Source organism: Uloborus diversus, chromosome 2 (genome assembly GCF_026930045.1).
Source record: "Uloborus diversus isolate 005 chromosome 2, Udiv.v.3.1, whole genome shotgun sequence".
Lineage (NCBI taxonomy): Eukaryota > Metazoa > Arthropoda > Arachnida > Araneae > Uloboridae > Uloborus > Uloborus diversus.
In genome coordinates, this window is record NC_072732.1 from 208,991,423 (window position 1) to 209,011,068 (window position 19,646).

The following is a 19,646-nucleotide window of genomic DNA, read 5'->3' on the forward strand; positions in this document are numbered from 1 at the left end:
TGAACTTCTCGAGATCTTGAGTTTTCGAGATGTTGAGTTCTCGAGATGTCAGTCACTCGAGCAATGTATTTTTCGACCGATTTGATAATCGAATGAACCTCTCAATATAATTGACTTCTAATAAGGGTGCCCACCTAGAAAGGGAGGGGGGGGAGGTCATGGCGTAGCCTGTGCCATTGACATTTTTAGGGGCGGTGTTTTAAGGGGTATTTTTCATTTTTTGGGGGGCTCTGCGATATTGAGGGGGGTGCGTCTTTGACCTCAGGGGGGTACCCCTGCTTCTGAAGTGTTTCAGTTGCAGGGGCGGATCCGTCATTTAGGGGGTCAGAGGGCTGGCTTTGAAAAGTTAATGATTTTACTTATGAATGGGCATGGTTTTTGTTGTCTTCCGAAAAAATTTGCATTGAACCCTTCCCCCAGAAAAATTTGCAGTGACTGACGGGCTGCGTTGAGGTGCCCACAAGGGAGGTGGTTCATAGCGCAGACTGCGCCACTGAAATTCTTAATGGATGTTAGGCTTTTTTAGGGAATATCCTTCTTGAGGGGAGAGGGTGTTTTGAGGGGTATTTTTCTCTTTTTTTGGGGGGGAGGAGGTCTCTGCGATATTGAGGGGGGTGTCCTTGACCTCAGGGCGGTTGGATACCCCTGCTTCTGAAGTGTTTCAATTGCAGGGGCTTATCCGCCATTTAGGGGGTCAGAGGGCTGGCTTTGAAAAGTTAATGATTTTACTTATGAATGGGCATGGTTTTTGTTGTCTTCCGAAAAAATTTGCATTGAACCCTTCCCCCAGAAAAATTTGCAGTGACTGACGAGCCCACAAGGGAGGTGGTTCATAGCGCAGACTGCGCCACTGAAATTCTTAATGGATGTTAGGCTTTTTTAGGGAATATCCTTCTTAAGGGGAGAGGGTGTTTTGAGGGGTATTTTTCTCTTTTTTGGGGGGGGAGGAGGTCTCTGCGATATTGAGGGGGGTGCCCTTGACCTCAGGGCGGTTGGATACCCCTGCTTCTAAATTTCTACTTTCTAGTAAATATTTAATTACACAAAAAAGTTTAATTTAATAATAGTAAATTTAATTTCGATTCCAGTGATGTTAGACTCGTTATTTTATTATTTTGGAAAACGAAATAGAATCTTACGTAAGAATAGGGGGAGGGGTTTGAAAAATCTTCCGTGCCCTTACATGGGGGGAGGAGGGTCAAAAATTGCCAAAATCATCCTTACGTAACTAATGAACGGCCCCTTACATGCAAAAGCTTACTATTTTGTTGAAAAAAGAGCACCTTAAAACTCAAAAACAATGTTTCTGCAGTACTCTGTATCGGGTTACAAAACGTTTGTTATTTCATGTTACTTCTAGGCACAAAGGTATTTATTTATTTCTTAATAAAACAAGTTTTACTTCTGTAATTTCTAACTTTAATTCCTTCCTATGGGTGCAAATAAGTTTTGACACAAAACTGTGGAATTGTAATTTTTAGGAGATTTTGTCTCTTTTGGGGGTATTGCTCTTGGGAAGAGCTTCATAGGTGTTGCGCCTTCGCTCTTGGGATGAATAGATTTGGAATGATTAAAATCGAATGATTGCTTTTCGCTTGCTTTATTCGAATGGGGTTATAGTTGAATGTTTTGCGTTGAATTTTCGATAATTGAGAGATTTCATACTAATCGAACGATATTTTTCGAACGAAAATTGTTAATTATCAAATGAGCGGATTTTTGGAGGGGCATGCGTTGTGTGACTGGCGTATACAACGGGAGGGTCATGGGGGTCATGACCCCCCTCCGTCCCACCCTAAACCTACAGTATCCGTACACATAGTGTTCAAACACTTCATGCATAAAATGTAAACGATGACAGTATCTTTTCATTTCATGAATAATTTTTCAAAGTAAATATTTGAACTACTACTTCGTTTCATTGCTCATGAAATTAATTTGCAAAGTTTATCTCCAATTAGGTGCCTTATTCCTGATCGATTTGATGCTTTTTATTGACTCCCAAACACGTTCAGACATTTTTCGTATCAAAAACGGGAATTTCGTTCATGGGGTGGGGGGGTGGCACTTTCTTCAACACGACCCCTCCCCCCATAACGGTTTTCTGTATCTGCCCCTGGTGTGATTCGGCGGTGAAATCTTGAAACAAAGGGTGGAGAAACGCTTTCCATACTGTTTTGAACTTGACAGTTATTAAGATTAAATATGTACAATTTTTATTAAAAAGTGAGTGATGATGAAAATATGGGCGGGTCTTTGGGCGACACTAGCAGGTTTAAACTTGAGAGTTGTTAAACTTAAAAATATATTGAACTAGTATTGCACAAACTGTGTAATTGAGAATTTAAGGTGGTCTTAGCTCTTTTTCGGATCATTGTTTCTTAGGTGGGGGGGGGGGGAGGTGGAATTGTCATAAGAGGAGCGCCATTGCTCACAGGAACAGACGAACACCTCTGTCATTCTATAAAGTTTCAGAATCAAATAATTGCTTCTAAAGCGCTTTTATTTTTTTCGGATGGGGTTACCCAGAGAGCACACTTCGTCGAGATAAAGGTTTTAAAACGATTGTTAACGCTGTGTGTTGTTAACGCTGTGACAACCATGTCAAAACGTTTGGGAAACGTTTTAACGCAATGTGTTTATAATGCAGTGGTGCCCATCCCCCCCCCCCCCCGGCGATGACAATCAACCCTCAAATGCGACGAAGAACCCCCAGAGCTAGAGCACCCTAAAATAAGACGAAAAGCCCTCTTATAAGTTACCCTCTCCTCTTCAATATTCAATGGCGCGGTCTACGCCATGGATCCTCCCAGCCCCCCCCCCCCCGCCCTCTTTCTCGTGGGAACCCTTGTATAATATATTGCTTGTTGTCGAATGTTCGGTTATCGAGCGTCTCGGATAATTTGAAAATCCAATACGTAATCTGCTTTTCAGAGAAACTTGGTAATCAATTTGTCCTTTTTGAGGACCAGCGCATGGAAAATGAAGCGCAGCTACGAAACCTTAAATTCCGAAATGGATTGTCGCGAGCCAAAGCATTTTCAGTAGTTTTGCCTCAACACACTTCACAAGAAAAAAAAAAACTCATAAAATCAGCACATCAATTGACTCCAAATTTTTAAGTTGAATAAATAATATACTAATCAACATTTGTGAAAATATGAGGAATATGACATTAAAAATATAAGGAATATGACATAAACAGAAGCGAGTAAAACAAGAAAAACATTTAAATTCAACTACACACGCAAAAATAAATGCTACGCACACAAGAAGTCACAAATATCTTGCGTGTGGAATTAAAAAAAAAAAACAATAATCTGTATAAAATATAATTTTTATTAAAAAAATGGGTCAAAGAGTGGAGGCTAAAACTAATCCCACACGACAATCTTAAATATTTCTTTTTAATGCATTCAGAAACATTTCAACTTCACTCCCTGCACTTTCAATTACATATTTAAGTCAGCGAATGAAAAATAAAAAAGAGCGAATCAAGAAAGAAAAAAAAAATCATGAACTTCAATGCACTTCAAGCCACACTTGTAACTTTCAATGCGCCGGGAATCCCAATCTTCTGGAAAACGCAGCCAGAAATATTTTACCCTCCCACCTCATGTATCATTCAGATTAATATAATTCTACTAACAAGAACACACACACACAAAAAAAAGCAAAAGCAATAAACAAGAATAAATGAGTCCTTTTGCGCAGAGCAACGATTCCCCTACTTGTTTACATTATTAACTTCATGTTTGAGAGATCGAAACCGTTCGAAATAATCACGTGATATCTGAGAATCATTACTTTAAATGCATAGCCGTTCGAATAAATCACTCAAAATGAATGTAAAAAAATTAAAAATCGAGAAATCAACCCGTTACACAAATTGAGATGGAAGGGAGAGGAGGTGATAGCGTATCATTTCAATCACTCCGGGGAATCCCCTGTAAGCCACCAAGAGTCAAGGGCCCGTTGCCAGTTTTTTAGCCGCCACCCATAAACTTATAAAAGTTTATACTACTCCAAGCCGGGTCGTCCAAATGCCGAGCTCCTAGTTTCTGATAAGCTGTAAGTAGTGTTGACAAGCAATGAATACAATAACTTCTAAAAGCCAGGAGGGTTCGCCCCTTATTATACCCCTAAATGATAGACTTAATGGCACATTCCTATTTCGAGCGTAACCCTGCCAAAACAACTCGGGAATTCAACTGTTCCAAAAGTTAAGGGTATCCCCCCACCCCCTTTCGCTGGGCGATATGGCGCACCCTATCAAATGTTACGGGGCATCCGTCTAGAAAGAGCTCCCCCCAACTCCCGAAATGAGATTTAAAAATCTCTCAAAAATTCACTTCTAAAAATTTCAGTTTCGCAGGCTGCGCTATGGACCCCCCCCCCCCTCCCGAAAATGAGATTTAAAGAACCCTCTCAAAAAACTAGACCTCAAAATTTTAGTGGCACTGATTGCGCCATGCCCCCACCCCTTCCGAAAATGAAATAAAAAACACTCTGAAAAAACGGCCAATGGCGCAAGCTGCACCATGCCCCCTCCCCCCTTTTAGTAAGCACCCCTGTAGCAGTAAACTGAATTCTGGAAAAGCTCAGAAAATGAACTACTTGAGTACTCGATTCAAACGTCTCGAGATCTCGATTTGAAACATCTCGACATCTCGATTCAAAAGATCTCGAGAAGTCAATCGCTCGAGTATTCGATTATAAAGATCTCGAGAAGTCAATCGCTCGAGTACTCGATTATAAAGATCTCGAGAAGTCAATCGCTCGAGTACTCGATTATAAAGATCTCGAGAAGTCAATCGCTCGAGTACTCGATTATAAAGATCTCGAGAAGTCAATCGCTCGAGTACTCGATTCCAAAGATCTCGAGAAGTCAATCGCTCGAGTACTCGATTCGGAAGATCTGGATTATCAATCGCTCGAGTTCTCGATTTCAAAAGATCTCGATTATCAATCACTCGAGTGATCGACTTGAAAAGTTCTCGATTATCAATCACTCGATTATCAGAAGTACTCGATTCCCGAGATCTCGATTATCAAAAGATCTCGATTATGCCCATCACTAGTGTTCACCCACTTTTAAGGGGCTCCCCATTCTGAAGAACTAATCCATTTGTAACCGTGTAAAACTATGTTCTAATAACTAATTAATCGGGAACTCACTAGAACGCAAACTGACCAATTGAATAAACTGGTGGTAAAATGCCTTACAAAACGGAATTTTGCGCTCAAAAGTGTGAGCTCTGATTTTTTGAAACTAATTTGGTATTAATTTAGGGAGGGAAGGAGGGAATACTTGGTAAATAAATGCTGGTAATTGATAGCATAACAACTTGAAATTTCTAAAAAAGTCTTCAAATAAAATCCAATCCGGTGGCATTTAAGGATACATCGTTGACTTGCTTTTGTACAATAACTTGATAATGCCATACAATTTTTTGAAATTAGTATCGGTTTGTGTCGGTCGTTAAAAACAGAAGAAAAAAAATATACCTTTTATTAATCAGACATTTTCAAAAAATTAAATGATGTAACTTCAAGGAATTAATAAAACTGTTTTGAATTTCCGAGTATTGCCATTAATAATAGGCAAACTTGAACTACTTAGTAGAATTTCCTCTCTCTAATAGAAGAGGAGTTATACAGTAGCCCCTCGTTATATCGCTCATTCGGATATATCGCTCTTTTCTTCTGTCTCCCGAAACATTAAAGCATTAAGAAATATCAAGAAAGGTAGAACGATCTAGACGGGCAAAAGAGTGGTTACTTTTACTTTTCACATCCTTTCTACAGCAAGTCAAACGGATTAGAAAGTCTATTGGGAATAAGAGGGTATTAGAATGCTCATTCTTGTCTCGCGGCAGCTCAGAAAGATCGTCTTTATTCGCCATTTGATGTTTTCAACTTTCTGACGGTGAAAATTTACTTAAATTTCAATCTTGTTTAAATTTTAATAGGTATGATAGTAGATTCAAGAACTGCATCGAAACCATTAGAAAATCATGTCAAAAAGAACGAATGCTAATTTACTTGTGTATTGGACTTATAACTATTTTTAATGGCCTCCGTTACATCGCGCTTTCGGATATATCACTCTTTTTCGTTGTCCTCCGAAAAGAGCGATACAACGAGAGGTTACTGTATTCCCTTAACTGCATTCGCCCATATGAATGCCATAACAGTGATGCTGCACCTAAAAGAGAAACTAATTTGATTTAACCATCATTACCCAAACACAAAACAATCATAACTTATCTTAACCATAACCATACTTTTTATCAAGAAGCCTTACCAGGAAACCATACGATAGTGTAATTGTTATAATGTCAAAAATCTAACCAAATATCCATGAAACATGTTTTTTAACTCATAAATTATTTGCCCTCGTCTTCCCGTTACCGAAATGGGAAGTCTTAAAAATAAGGAAATAGAAGACAAATGGCGGACAAAAAAACTAAAAGTTGTAAAAATTCTCATATTTACGAATTTTTCGAGAATTTGATATGTACTAAGTTTGAATTTACTTTTGCATAGTAAAGACGAAAAAGGAATGTTAGTAAACTGTGCAAATATTTTGTATTTTAAACGCATACACCAGTTTTGGAGCTCCAAGAAAAGCCCTCATCAATGCATAAGATGTGAGGTTAATTAGTAGTTTCATACAACACATTTGCAATGCTACAATTTGACCCCCCTCCCCTAAAAACTATGCAGTTACCTCCCTCTAAAATTACCCTCCTGCAAATTACAAAGACAGAATGGGCACTATGAGCACCCCCTCGGTGGCACCCCTAAGATGCCTAGTTATCTGAAAACAAAACGTAAGTGCTTCATAGCATGGCTCTGATAAAAATATTGTATCCTGAAGAGAGCTCACTTCTGTATAGAAAGAAGGACAAATGGTTTCGACGGGGGTTTCTGGCGCAGACTGCGCCTAAAGTATTTTAGGGTGTAATTTAAGAAGGTTTTTAATCTCATTTTGTGTGAGTCTGATCCTTTGATGGGGGTGTTGCAGAGTCTATCCACCCAATACGATGGCACAGAACTGTCAATTGCTATCCACTCAGCATGCTGTCGTCGCCCACGCGTCACTTGGACGTCATCTGCTGACGATATATGCGTCCCGGCAACGTAAATCCCTGACGTCCAAAGTCTGCCCCCCATGTCCGGGTTCAGTGTCGCCCTGCAGACGTTCCCAGAAGGGCACGTCTGCATCCGGGAGACGGACTGCGAGTATTAAGGGACGACGACGCAGAGACGTCGCAGGATCGCCTTGGCGGACTAACCGACATTAAAGCGACGGTCTCACGGCGGCCTAGGGTCGTCCTCAGACGGACCCCTCCAACATCAGGGTTGCTTTATATTTTGTGCAGATTGAGCTTTGTTTGACCAGTTTTTTAATTTTTTTTTAAATTCAGTTTACTTCATTTTGTAGCTTACGAACATTTTTATCATTACTATTATGATAGTTTTCTTCACTAAAAATTTGTCAGGTTTACAGCTCCAATGTTATTTGACAAAATGAAGCAAACTATTTTAAAAAATATATAAATTAAATTAAAAAATAAAATAACCAATTAAAGTAATTTTAGTTCAGAAAATTTATCATCGCTATAAAATACTTATATTCAAAATCTCTGTTTTTTCAGGTTAATTTTACTTTCAGAGAATTAAAAAAGTTTAGTCATTTATTGCTTTGGTACATTGTATTCTGTTCATTGTATTTTTTCCAAGCTTGAAAAATACAGTTTGGTATATTGCAGTCCTCGAATTAATCATTTTATGTACCTTCTCACTTAAGTGTCTGTATTAATGTTTATGACTTTTCCAATTTTATTTAAAAAAATTATAAGAATTTATTATAAGAATTTAAAATGCAAAATTTTAGTTCGGTGTGATAAAGCTTTAAAAAGGTATCCTTATTTTAAACATATAATTGGATAGCTGTCGAAAATCTGAATATATATATATAGTACTACTTATATAGCTCAGTACATAATATTTAGATTGCAATCCAAAGAACAAGGCTCCAAAGATTCAAAAAGCGAGGGGATCCCTAGCATTGACTGCCCAATGATTTTTTTCTTTTGGATTGAAGAGAGGGGCGTAATTTTAGAAGGTTTTTGATGATTCAATCTCGGTGATGAATTCCTTTCCCCAGTGGGCACCCCGACATATCCCATACTATCTATAAAAGCATAACCGAGTGTTTGAAGAACACGGCTCTGATATAAATATGTATGACCTTGAGAGAGTTCGTTTCTGGGAGGAAAGAAAAGTTCGAGGGGGTAAAGCGATTACTGCGCCTCGAGGGGGCCCAGTAAGCACAAAATGCTGCCTCATTATAATTGCGTTGCACCCTTTACGCTGTCAGTAAACTGCCACAATGTTGATTGTTGAGGTGTATGCATGAAAATATCCAGGAAAGTTGTGTTTTCAATGCATACATATTGTCATGACGGCGGAAATATTCAAGATGAGCTTGCTTTCGTAATCACAGTATGAAATCAGTACGTAGGCAAGATGTTTTATTTATTTTTATTTATTGAGAAATCACGATTTCTTATTAATTTTACTTGACAGTAGTTGATGTCCTCTGATGCTTATGTTACAAACTTCTCTGTTGCGCGGGCCTCTACGCGCATGTCCCTCCTCCTCGGTGGTGGTATCCATGTCCTCTGGTTCACGGGCATCCGGGAGCATGTTCCTCCTCCTTTGTGGTAGCGTCCATGTTCTCTGGTACACGGGGATCCCTTGCCCTGGACGGTGGCTTCTATGTGCATCGAAATCGAATAATTTATGAATTAATCGTTTCGATCTTACGCAATCTTTTTTACGCGAGAACAAATATCCAGCACACAACATAGCGCATACAGCACATAACAACCAGCATTCAGCCACCTAGCATTCATTTGAATATTGATGCCTTGAATTCAAATTATGCTTTGCGATAAAGTCAAGCAGGAGCAAGAAACCCAACTAGCAGGGTCCAATCGCAATTCGTGATTACGAAAAACATAATTTGAGTTCAAGATCTCAAAATTCATTTTTTGAGCAATCACGATTGCTTATTGTTCTCACTTGACTGTTTTGATGTCCTATCATTTTATTTTTCCCACCGCCACTCTCCGCACCATCACCGTCGACCGGCTAATCACGATGCTGCTCCTATAGCGAAAGCCGTCTCCAGAGGTTGCTTCCATGTCCTACACACAAGCGCATACACACACAACTACACACACACACACACAAACACATACACACAACTACCCACACATTCATACCTGCACACAGACACAAACACATACACACAACTACCCACACATTCATGCCTGCACACATAACACAAACACATACACACAACTACCCACACATTCATGCCTGCACACAGACACAAACACATACACACAACTACCCACACATTCATGCCAGCCCACAGACACAAACACATATGCCTACACACACATACACATACCCCCCACACACACACCCTCATACACACAAAGGGACTCTACACACAACTACCCACACATTTATGCCAGCACACAAACACACATGCCTACACGCACATACACATACCCCTACACACAAACACACATGCCTACACACACAAATTTTTTTTTGCATTATTTTCACTTTAAACTAAAAAATTAAATTCATTCTTAAAATATTTCTATCATTCTTCAAGACTGATAAATTTTCTAACTCAAGAATATTCTTATACATGATCGAAAATTGATATAAAGATATTTTATTATATTTTGTTATTATTTTATTAGTAGAATTTGCAATTTCACTGTCTATAATGAGAATTTCGGATCTACTAAATTTTCTAGTCACTATAATACTGGATCAAAACAAAATAACCTGCAGACAAAAAGTTAAAGGGACCGTTACCGTTGTCAAACTATAAACAGGGTACGTAGGGACTCTAAAAGAGAAAATAAACGGGCTCCTTGAGCAACAACAGATCCTCGTTCATAGGCTACGTTAAAACCACAGATCTGATCTAACTGTAGTTGTAACTCAAAGTGTGCAATGGCGTTCGTTGTTGATGTTTACTGTTGAAAATCTCAATTATTTCTTATAAACTTAAGTCTATTATTTGTATCATTATTTTTGAAAATTTGTCAGTACGTATGAAAATTTGTTCTTTAGATTCAATTGTGTGAGATTTTTTTTGATTTTGTTGCATATTAGTTGTTTTTGACCTATCGTTTCGATCATATACTGCGATCAAAATATTAGACGATCATTATTATAAAAATAAGTTTTGAGGCAAATTTTATTTTGTGTAAAATTCACAAGAAGCTAAGATAAATAGTTTTAAAAATTAATACTTGGTCGAAATTTATTTTCATAGTTTAACTTACGTAAATATGAAAAACATTTTGAATTGTGACAAGCAAATAAATGTTTACACTGTGTTATACAATCTTAACTTAAACAGGCAAAGCGACATAGATCCCTTCTGTGTGTGTAACAGATTTTCACTCTTGAAATATTGCTCTTACTCCAAAATGACTGTTCAGAACAAAATAAAAATTTTCAGTTTTTCTTTTTCACCATGACTAATATAGTTAAAAGTAATTTTTCAATGTATTATTTTACTATTTTGCACTGAAAACGCACATGATGATGGAAACCTTATCTTTAAGCAAAGCATAAAACAAAATCACTTCTTATCTATGTAATATAATGTACAGTGAAGCACTGTTTATACGTTTTTGAAGGGACTGTATGAAAAAAGCGTAGAAGTGAAAAAATGTATAATTGGTATAGGTTAATGTATATTAGACTCCCCAGGGACCAATTAAGAAAAACATATAATTGATAAAAACGTATAAACGGTGCTTCACTGTATTTATAAAAAATCTTTAAAATTTACTGATTAGTTAGAGAACTTATCCTGATTTTAATAGTAAGCTGAATGAATTCCTTTATTGTATGAAATATTTTATGTTTATAAATGTATAGTAATAAATATAAGTTTGTTAAGATTTAAAAAATAAAATAAAAATCTGATTTAAATTTTTAAAAAATGATTTAAATAAAAAACATCAAGAATCCTGATGTCTAGTAAAGGAAGTCATGTTGCTTTATGGTACTCATGATAAGTGATACTTGATGTCATAGACTTTTTAAAAGCATTAATTATATTTTTTCAGTAAACAAAGAAGTCATGTCTAGTGCAGCAGCAAACTTAGCTCTACTTCAGAGCCAAATCCAGTCTACAGCTGGTGCCATACCTGTAGTCAATGAAAAAGGTAAAGAAATTTAGTATTTATGTCATTTTTTTGTGCATGTTGTGTGTTAGTGCTTTAGTAGGTAGTAATTTGATACATTTGGCGAATAATGGATTTATTTGAGCTGCCTTTTGACAAGTTTTAAACTTTTTTTTTCCTACTATACAGAGTAAATTCTAGATGTTTTAATTTGCAACAAAATTGTTTTTTGCTGAGTCTGGATTTTTTTTTTTGCTTACTTTTAGTATTAAATTTTGAACACTATGTTGTAATAATTTTAAAACCATTGTAAATAATTATATATACAATAGCTTCATTGTGTGAAAAATGAATATTCACCCAAAATAACTTTTGTTGATAACTTTGAAGTATTGATCCATTTGTGAAAATAAAAAAAGGTGTCTTTAATTTAGATAGTTTTAGAAATTTAAGAAAGCAATTTTCAGAAAGTTCACAATCACTACATATAAAACAAAAAAATCACAAATAGTTTTTAATATTGAAGCTAGTTGTTGGCTATACCGTTGCCTCAGAACAACAGTAAGATATCTTAGTGTTATTTCTGGGATTAGATATCTTACTGTTGCTCTGAGGTGATGATATAATGTTCTAACAGTTTTCAAATACCTTAAATAATAGCTTTGTATTTGACTTACGTTACATTCTCATAGTAATACATCCAAGTTTTAAAAGAAGAACTTCATTATTTATTTAGTCATTAAGTGTATTACAGGGGTAATGCTAAGTGAATAGTATATTGATTGCCATTGCTCTGCATGTTTTGATTATTTGTTATAAAACTACATTTGTATTTTAGGTGAAATATCTATGCAAAAGGTGAAGGTCTTCAGATATGTATCTGGTAGAAGGTTTGTGTTATTTCATTTTCTCTAAAAAAAACGTTTTTAATCGTTTCTGAAGTTCATATCAATTTTTTGAAGAAAATTGTTAATGTTAGGCCTAATTGAGATACCTAAATATTTTGTAATTTGAATAATTGTTTTTGTAGTATATTTAAGGCTATTAAAGCAACACGTTATCAATATGAAATATCAAGTTTCTAAGAAACGTTTTTGATTCAGCCTAGTACACAAATGTTGGTTCACAGGTTCACAGTTTCAGAAGCAAGTTAGCACAGGTTGTCATTATTCAAATGATTTGAAACTTTTTTTGCAAATTGTTTTGATGTAAAAGAAAAAATATAAGAGGTCTGCAACTTGACAAATCAATTTTCATTTTTTTGAGGAGACACCCTATTGTGTATGTAGGCGTGTGTGTAGGCATGGGTTTGGGTGCTTGATTGCAAGCGTTTGTATAGGAGTGTATGTGTGTAGGCATAAGTGTGTGATTGCAAGCGAATCTGTTTGTAGACGTGTGTGTGTGCTCTGGCATTTGTTTGCAGGGGTTTGTGTGTGTTTGTCATTTGTATGCTAAGTGTGTATCCATATGAACAGATGTTTGTTTCTAAGCAAATGAATCTGTACTGTGTATGTGTGTGTAGTTGTGATTGTGCAGGTATGTCTTTGTAAGCATCTATATGTAGATGTTATTGTGCATGCACTTGTTTGTAAGCATATGTGTGTGTTTGCAAGCATTTGTGTGTCTTTGAAGGCGTATTTGTGTGTGTGCAGGCCTTTGTATGTCTTTGAAGGCATGTGTGTGTGTGTTTGTGCAGGCATTTCAGGGCTGCCACTGAAGACTAAAAAAGCGACTATTGCGACTATTTTGAAGTGTTGCAGACTACGACAACTATTTCAGCCTAAATTAAGCCAAAAACGACTTATTTTGTAAAAAACTGCTACTAAAGGGTTGCCACTGGCAACTAAAAAAGGGACTTTTGCCACTATTTTTGACCGTAGGCGACTATGGCGACTTTTTTGATCAAAAACGGCCTAAAAATGACAATTTTTCAAAAATTGGCGACTTTTTACAATTTTAGGCGACTTTTTTCATGTTTTGTGATATTTATTGAAAAAAAGAAAAAAAGAGCGATGGGTACTGTGTGCTCAACACGTGTGTAAGAAAAATGCTTCCTCTGTTTTAGATTTCAATCCTTTTGCATCTTGTAAACGTTTTAATGTTTTTGACAATCGGAAATTATTTTGGTATACGCTATCTTTTATAAACTTATTTTATGTTTTATTTTGATAAATAATAAATAAATAAATCTTTGGAAGCATGCCAACATTTAACTTACATGTCACAGATTATTTTTTCCGTATTTGAGATTTCAATCCTTTTGCATCTTGTAAATATTTTTATATTTTTGACAATCAGGCGTAAGTTATATTGTATGTTACCTTAGACTAACTTAATTTTGGCTTTTTTTTAATAACTAATAAATTTTGTACAATTTTGATGACGAATAGATGCTTCTTTTGTTTAAAGAGCCAATTAAAATCTAAACTCATTACTGTTAAAACAAAAATTAAACAATACAAAACCTTTACTAGACCAATCATTTTATATGGTAGTGAAACATGGGCAATTAAAACAGAAGAAAATTGGCTACTCGTTTTTAGTCCAAAATGTCTGAGCAGATGCTATATGAAGACTAATTATAGGACACTCTTTGGCAAAATACCAACGTGTAAAAATAACAAAGGAACTATAAAAAAAATGGCATATAGGCACACAAATCAATATAAAAATTATCTGGAGGAACTGAGAAAGTTGATAGACTTTGAAAAACAAAAAATTAAAAAGATGATTAAAAAAAACAACAGAGAGAAGAATAAATCAAATGTAAAACAATATCAACTGAACAACTGGAAAGACAAGGCAGAGGTGATGGCACAGGTAAGAAACTCAATCGAGTCTCCAGATTCCCTATTAGAATTAGCTGACCAATGACTGAAATCATCTATTGAGAAAAGCTATTTATCCGAAATTAGCATAGCAAAAGGAATAGAAGGTGCAGAAAAGTTACAAGAAGGGAGAAGAACAAAAAGAAACAAAAATTAAAACTTTTTAACAACAGAAAAACAAAGTTTTATTGATTGTGTAACTAAAACCTTAAGAAAAGTTTTCCATTTTGTCATCAAAGTTTAAATGTTCAAAATTTTTAACTATGCAGTAATTATATGTCTGTTTCAATCACACACAAAACTCAATTTATAACTCTTTTATGTTTTTAAAACCAGACTAAGTATGTTTAAGTTGCCTTAAAATAAAAATAAAAGTATCTGAAGGGTTTTTTTTTTCACTTTGTGACACTTCAAACGTGCCGTTACACGTAACATCTTCGTAACATTATGTGAAAAGAAACTTACATTTTTAATACCGTAATTCCATCAAAATGCTAAAAATGTACTAAGTAAATGTTGAAACAAAGTTAAATCTAAGAAGTTAAGTTTTGGTTTTCTTGTATGTACTAGATGTAGTGATGTTTTAAGTTGTTGTTTTGTGTCTTTGTGTCATGCGATGTCGTTTTTGAGTTAGCAAATTAAAAAAAAAAGATTATTGGTAAAAGCAACTTCACAGATTCAAAATGCAACTTAACTGTTCCTCTGGGTAGACTATTTAGGTGACTATTTTTTAAGTTTCATGCTACTAAAGCAAGTATTTTCAAGTAAAATTTTTATGGAAACCCTATACTATTTTGGCCTAAAAGCGACTTAAAATGGAAAAAATGCGAGGGATGTAAAAAAAAAAGCTTCAGCTTCAAATATCATTGGCCAGACTTTTCTAATTTTGAACTCGCTCTGTCTGCTAGACTACGCAAAAACCCGCCAAATGTCTAGCTTGGCCTTATTTACCAAGAATAAGTAAAACAGACCTTTTTTTATTTTTTCTCTTGGTGCCATCAGGTACTGCATTTCTTGCCAATAAGAAGAACAATAATATCCTCAGAATAACAATAAAAACATTATGAAGGGGAATATAAGTTTCAGTTTTTGCATATGCAAAATTGTAAGGGAGCTCAGATATTTTCTTCATAGGTTTATCCATGATTTACCAGGATATTTTCCCCAAGGAAACCGATCCCAGGACAGATTAGGGTCAGTAAAATTTGACATTTTTAATAACTTATTCATTAATGGCTGGAGAAGAAACGGTTTTTACATTTATGCAAAGAAAAAAGTACAAAAAGCAAGGAAGTTCTAATTTCCTGGGGGGGGGGGGGTTCAGCCCCCACTTGCCACCCTATATGGGTGCCTATGGTTTTGGGGATTGGCAAGTACAACCTTTTACCGTGTACTTCCTGATTGGGAAGGAAATATGTAGTAGTTTAACTGATTCAATGGTAAAGCAAAGTTTGAAGGAGCAAAGTTTTTTTAAAGATATTTTAGGTTACTCTGGATCATTATTTTCTGGCAACCCTGCCATTTTTCTCTGCTTGATGTTCTCTGCAGCTACAGTATTCCCAGGATGTCATTTAACAAACATTGAGTATTCAGCTTTATCATTATTATTATTTTCCTACTTCTGTAAGTGTAAATAAAACTAAGTGTAAATATAAATAAAAGCTAACGATTGTTTTATCAGCAAATGTGATAGTAAAATTAATAGAGTTATGCATTTTTTTTTTTTTTTTTTTTTGTGATTTAAAAACCTTTATGTACCATATAAAATACCACAGATCTAAGATTATATGGGGACTAATCTTAGCCTTGTATTATTAATTGAACAAACACTGTTGAGTCTTTTTTTTTTAATTATTTTCATTTTGCTGTAAACATAAATAAACTTTAATTTGTAAATGTAAATAAGAACTTTTGAGTATTTTATATGCATAAGTGATTGTGAATTTATAACAGTGTTTAGATTTTTTTTTTTTAAATTTGAAAGTCTGTTGCACCTTATAAAATAAAAATAACTAGGATGTGTTAGCAATTAGGATGAATTAGAAAAGTATTTAACTGCAGTTGACACATCGCACCCTGGCAAGGAAAGTGACATAACTCAAAATTTGCTAAATCTGTAATAGCTATTGACTTAAAATCTAAATTGAATGTTCTTTCTTGTCACAAAACTCGCTCAAAGTTAGCTTACGTAACTGGTGCATGATGGAGCATGAACAATATAATCAATAGGGATACATCTTTTAAATTTTCATAAATTAGAACAAATACTTTAGATTTCTAAGTATGCATTTCTAATTTGAACAACAAAGACTAACCAGTAAACATCAAATTATAATTCTTTTGCGTGTATTGTAACATTGGAGACTCTATCACTTGCAAAAACCTTGATTTTCTCCAATGCAATTTTTTTGAGCTGTACATTTCACTTTCCATAGTGATAGACTGCAGATGGTTTCTTAACGGACTATTGGGTTATCCATCTTATCATATAGTGAAAATTGGCAAACATTTTGCTTTGTTTTATGGGTATACAAAATAGTTGAAATGAAAAGTTACTTCATTTAAGACGGAAAAGTGTCTGATTAGTACTTGAAAGAACAAAAATGTGTCTTTTTTTTTCAAACGATTATGTTTTGAGGCATTTCAAAAAAGTTATCTCCAGCTGTAATGTTTTCATTATTTTATAACTCTCTCTAATATATGCCTAACTTTCATTCTTGTTATTAATAAGATTGGTATGAAACCATGTCGGGAACATCATTGGTGTGTAACTGGAGAGAGCTCCACTTGTCCAGCAGATCCCGCTCATATATCATGCAGCTGAGATATGTATATACAGTATACTCCAGATTATCCGTGTGCAGATTATCCGGTTTGCGGATTATCTGTGCATCATTTCAGAATCACTTTTTTAAAGCTTCATTTAGGAGCTAAAATCAAGGTAATACGAAGTGTACCCTACTATCCGTGCACAGAAGTCAAATCAAACACTTGTCCTACCCAACCCATATATTGGATGCAGTGCATGGTATAGCAGCTGCATGGTCAAAAGTAAAATCAGTTACGCTTGTACGATCTTGGAGAAAAATCTTGCCACAAGAGTCATTGGATGAAGAATCATCTTCGATTGCCGAAGATAATATCGATAACATCATTGAGGAAGTTAAAGAAATCGAAGGTTTCAAATCAGTTGACACTGAAAATGTCGAAGAGTGGTTTAAAAACGACGAATGTGAATCAGGATTTCAATGTCTAACTGATGAAAATATCGTTGAACTTGTTACTGAATCAAACACGAGTGATGATACCGAAAACGAAGATGAAGAACATGAAGAAAATATAATTTCACATACTACTGCTCTACAATCTGTGGAACATTTATTGGATTAAATGAGTGAAAGAGGTTAGGATTATGGAGAAATAATTGCAGTAAGAAAAATTCGTACGGACATACACAACAATTTAAACAAACAAAGAAAACAAAAATGTATCACCAATTTTTTTTTTAAGCAATAAATTTCGAAGAAAAGTTCCTGGTCTGTGTTAGTATATATATATATATATATATATATTATTTAGTTTTCTCTCATTTCCCTTTAAACAGTTAACCTGCATATTCCATAAATGATTTTTCGGATTATCCGTGTTTTTCGATTATCCGTGCTACGCCGCCCGGTGATTAGCACGGATAATCGGGAGTATACTGTATGTCTAATCGTCAAAGTATATGTGGCATAATTTAATATTAATACTATTTAAAAAACAATAGGAGACTATGTTAGATATTATTTTCCATGATTGACAACTATTTTGCAGACTATTTTTCATTTAAGAAGCTACAAAAATGACTATTTTTAGGACCATAATTTAGTGGCAGCCCTGACATTTGTATGTCTTTGATGGTTATGTATGTGAGTGCAGGCATGTATGTGTGTAGACCTGAGTGTGTGATTGCAAACATGTCTGTGTGTAGACATATGAGTGTGCAGGCATTTGTGTGTGTTTGTAGGCTAAAAAGTATATGCCTGTGTCTGTGTGAGTGTGTGTGCAGGAATTTGTGTGTTTATAGGCAAATGCTTGTGTATATTATGTATGTGTGTAGTTTGTAGACATGTGTGAGTATGTATGTAGAGGTGTTTGTTTGTATACATGTGTGAATATGTATGTAGGCATGTCTGTATAAAGTGTGGGTGTGCAGGCATTTCTTTGTACACATTTGTGTGTATAGGAGTGTTTGTAGACGTGTGTATATGAATGTATTAGAGGTGCGACATCGATGGCAAAACATCGAGAGACTTCGTTAGAAATTAAAACATCGATGGTATTGATACATCGGCTAAAAAACATCGATGTTTCCAAACATCAATGTTTTAAAACATCGATCTTTTTATCAATGTATAACATACTTTTTTGGATATACTACATTAATTTAAGCACTACAAAAGAATAGGTACCCGACAAATATATTGAAAATACTGAACCTCAAATCATGAGTATAATTTAATAAGAATAATTTTGCAACATCTTGGTATTATAGTAGGACAAAAATTTAGAGTGGAACAAGCACTGGTTAATACAAACTAGTTATAGTAATAAGGAAATATTTTCAAACTGAATGAAACTAAAAGTAAATTTACATCAAAAAAGAATCCAAAACAAAGTATCATAGCACTTACCGTCAGTTGAATGATGAGAAAAAGCTGTGCTTTTTATCTTAGAAATACAAAATTAACTCTAACAATTATTTTTAAGAGTAAGAAATATGTGTTTTACTGTTAGTTAATAATTAAACACAAATTGCAAGTAATAGAAGGACAACTTGTTGGGGGAAATTGATAAGTAATCCCGAATATTGGTGTTGACAGTTTGAAGAAAAAGAAGTTTCTTTACTTTGTCCCCCAGAACGGCATTTCTCATTTCGCAGACTATCCCAGCAGTCAGAGAAACATCTCTTTCCCATGGAACAAAAGTTGCCATCACTATCAAATACATATAGGATTTTCCTTTAGTTTAAGAACTAGAGTCTTGAAATAGACTGCAAGTTCTGGCACCAGACTACCAGTATAAGGTTCTTCCAATAGCTTTGATCTCTTCTTCACTCTCTAGTTAATCTTCTACTATCTTGTAGTGATCTTCCCAAAAATCATCCTTTACTCAGAAAAATTGTGCTTATAAAATGGGTGCAAAAAAAAAAAGATTTTTTTTTTTGGCAACTCCATAAGTAAACTTAATTACCTAGAGAGAAAATTGGAGCAAATTTTGTGATAATTTTCAATTAAAATGCAAAAACATCAGCATTGAAAAAACATTGAAACCAAAACATCGATGGTCCAAAAACATCGAAAGTAAAACATCAATTTTAAAAAGATCGATGTTTCCAAAACATCGACATCAATGTCGCACCCCTAGAATGTATGTATCTTTGCATTCTTGTATAGGCATGGGCGTGAAATTGAAGGTGTGTGTGTTGTAAGCATGTGTGTGTGTCCAGGCCACCACCCTGGAGTAGTCCTCTCATGGAGGCCAGTAAGCAGCCGAGTTCACAGAAGCTGAGGTTCAAGAATCACTGTAAGAAGGT

At 35.1% G+C, this 19,646-nt stretch overlaps 1 protein-coding gene across 1 annotated transcript in view; it reads left to right on the forward strand.

Annotated features, from left to right (window-relative positions):
* The first annotated feature begins 10,043 nt into the window (after positions 1 to 10,043).
* LOC129217655 (microfibrillar-associated protein 1-like) overlaps positions 10,044 to 19,646 on the forward strand; it is a 42,893-nt gene continuing 33,290 nt past the window's right edge. Inside the window, exons 1-3 of the mRNA XM_054851982.1 lie at positions 10,044 to 10,148; positions 11,184 to 11,282; positions 12,079 to 12,130. Coding sequence (XP_054707957.1) covers positions 11,198 to 11,282; positions 12,079 to 12,130 — 137 coding nt within the window. The 5' untranslated portion in view covers positions 10,044 to 10,148; positions 11,184 to 11,197. The remainder of the gene's footprint in view (positions 10,149 to 11,183; positions 11,283 to 12,078; positions 12,131 to 19,646) is intronic.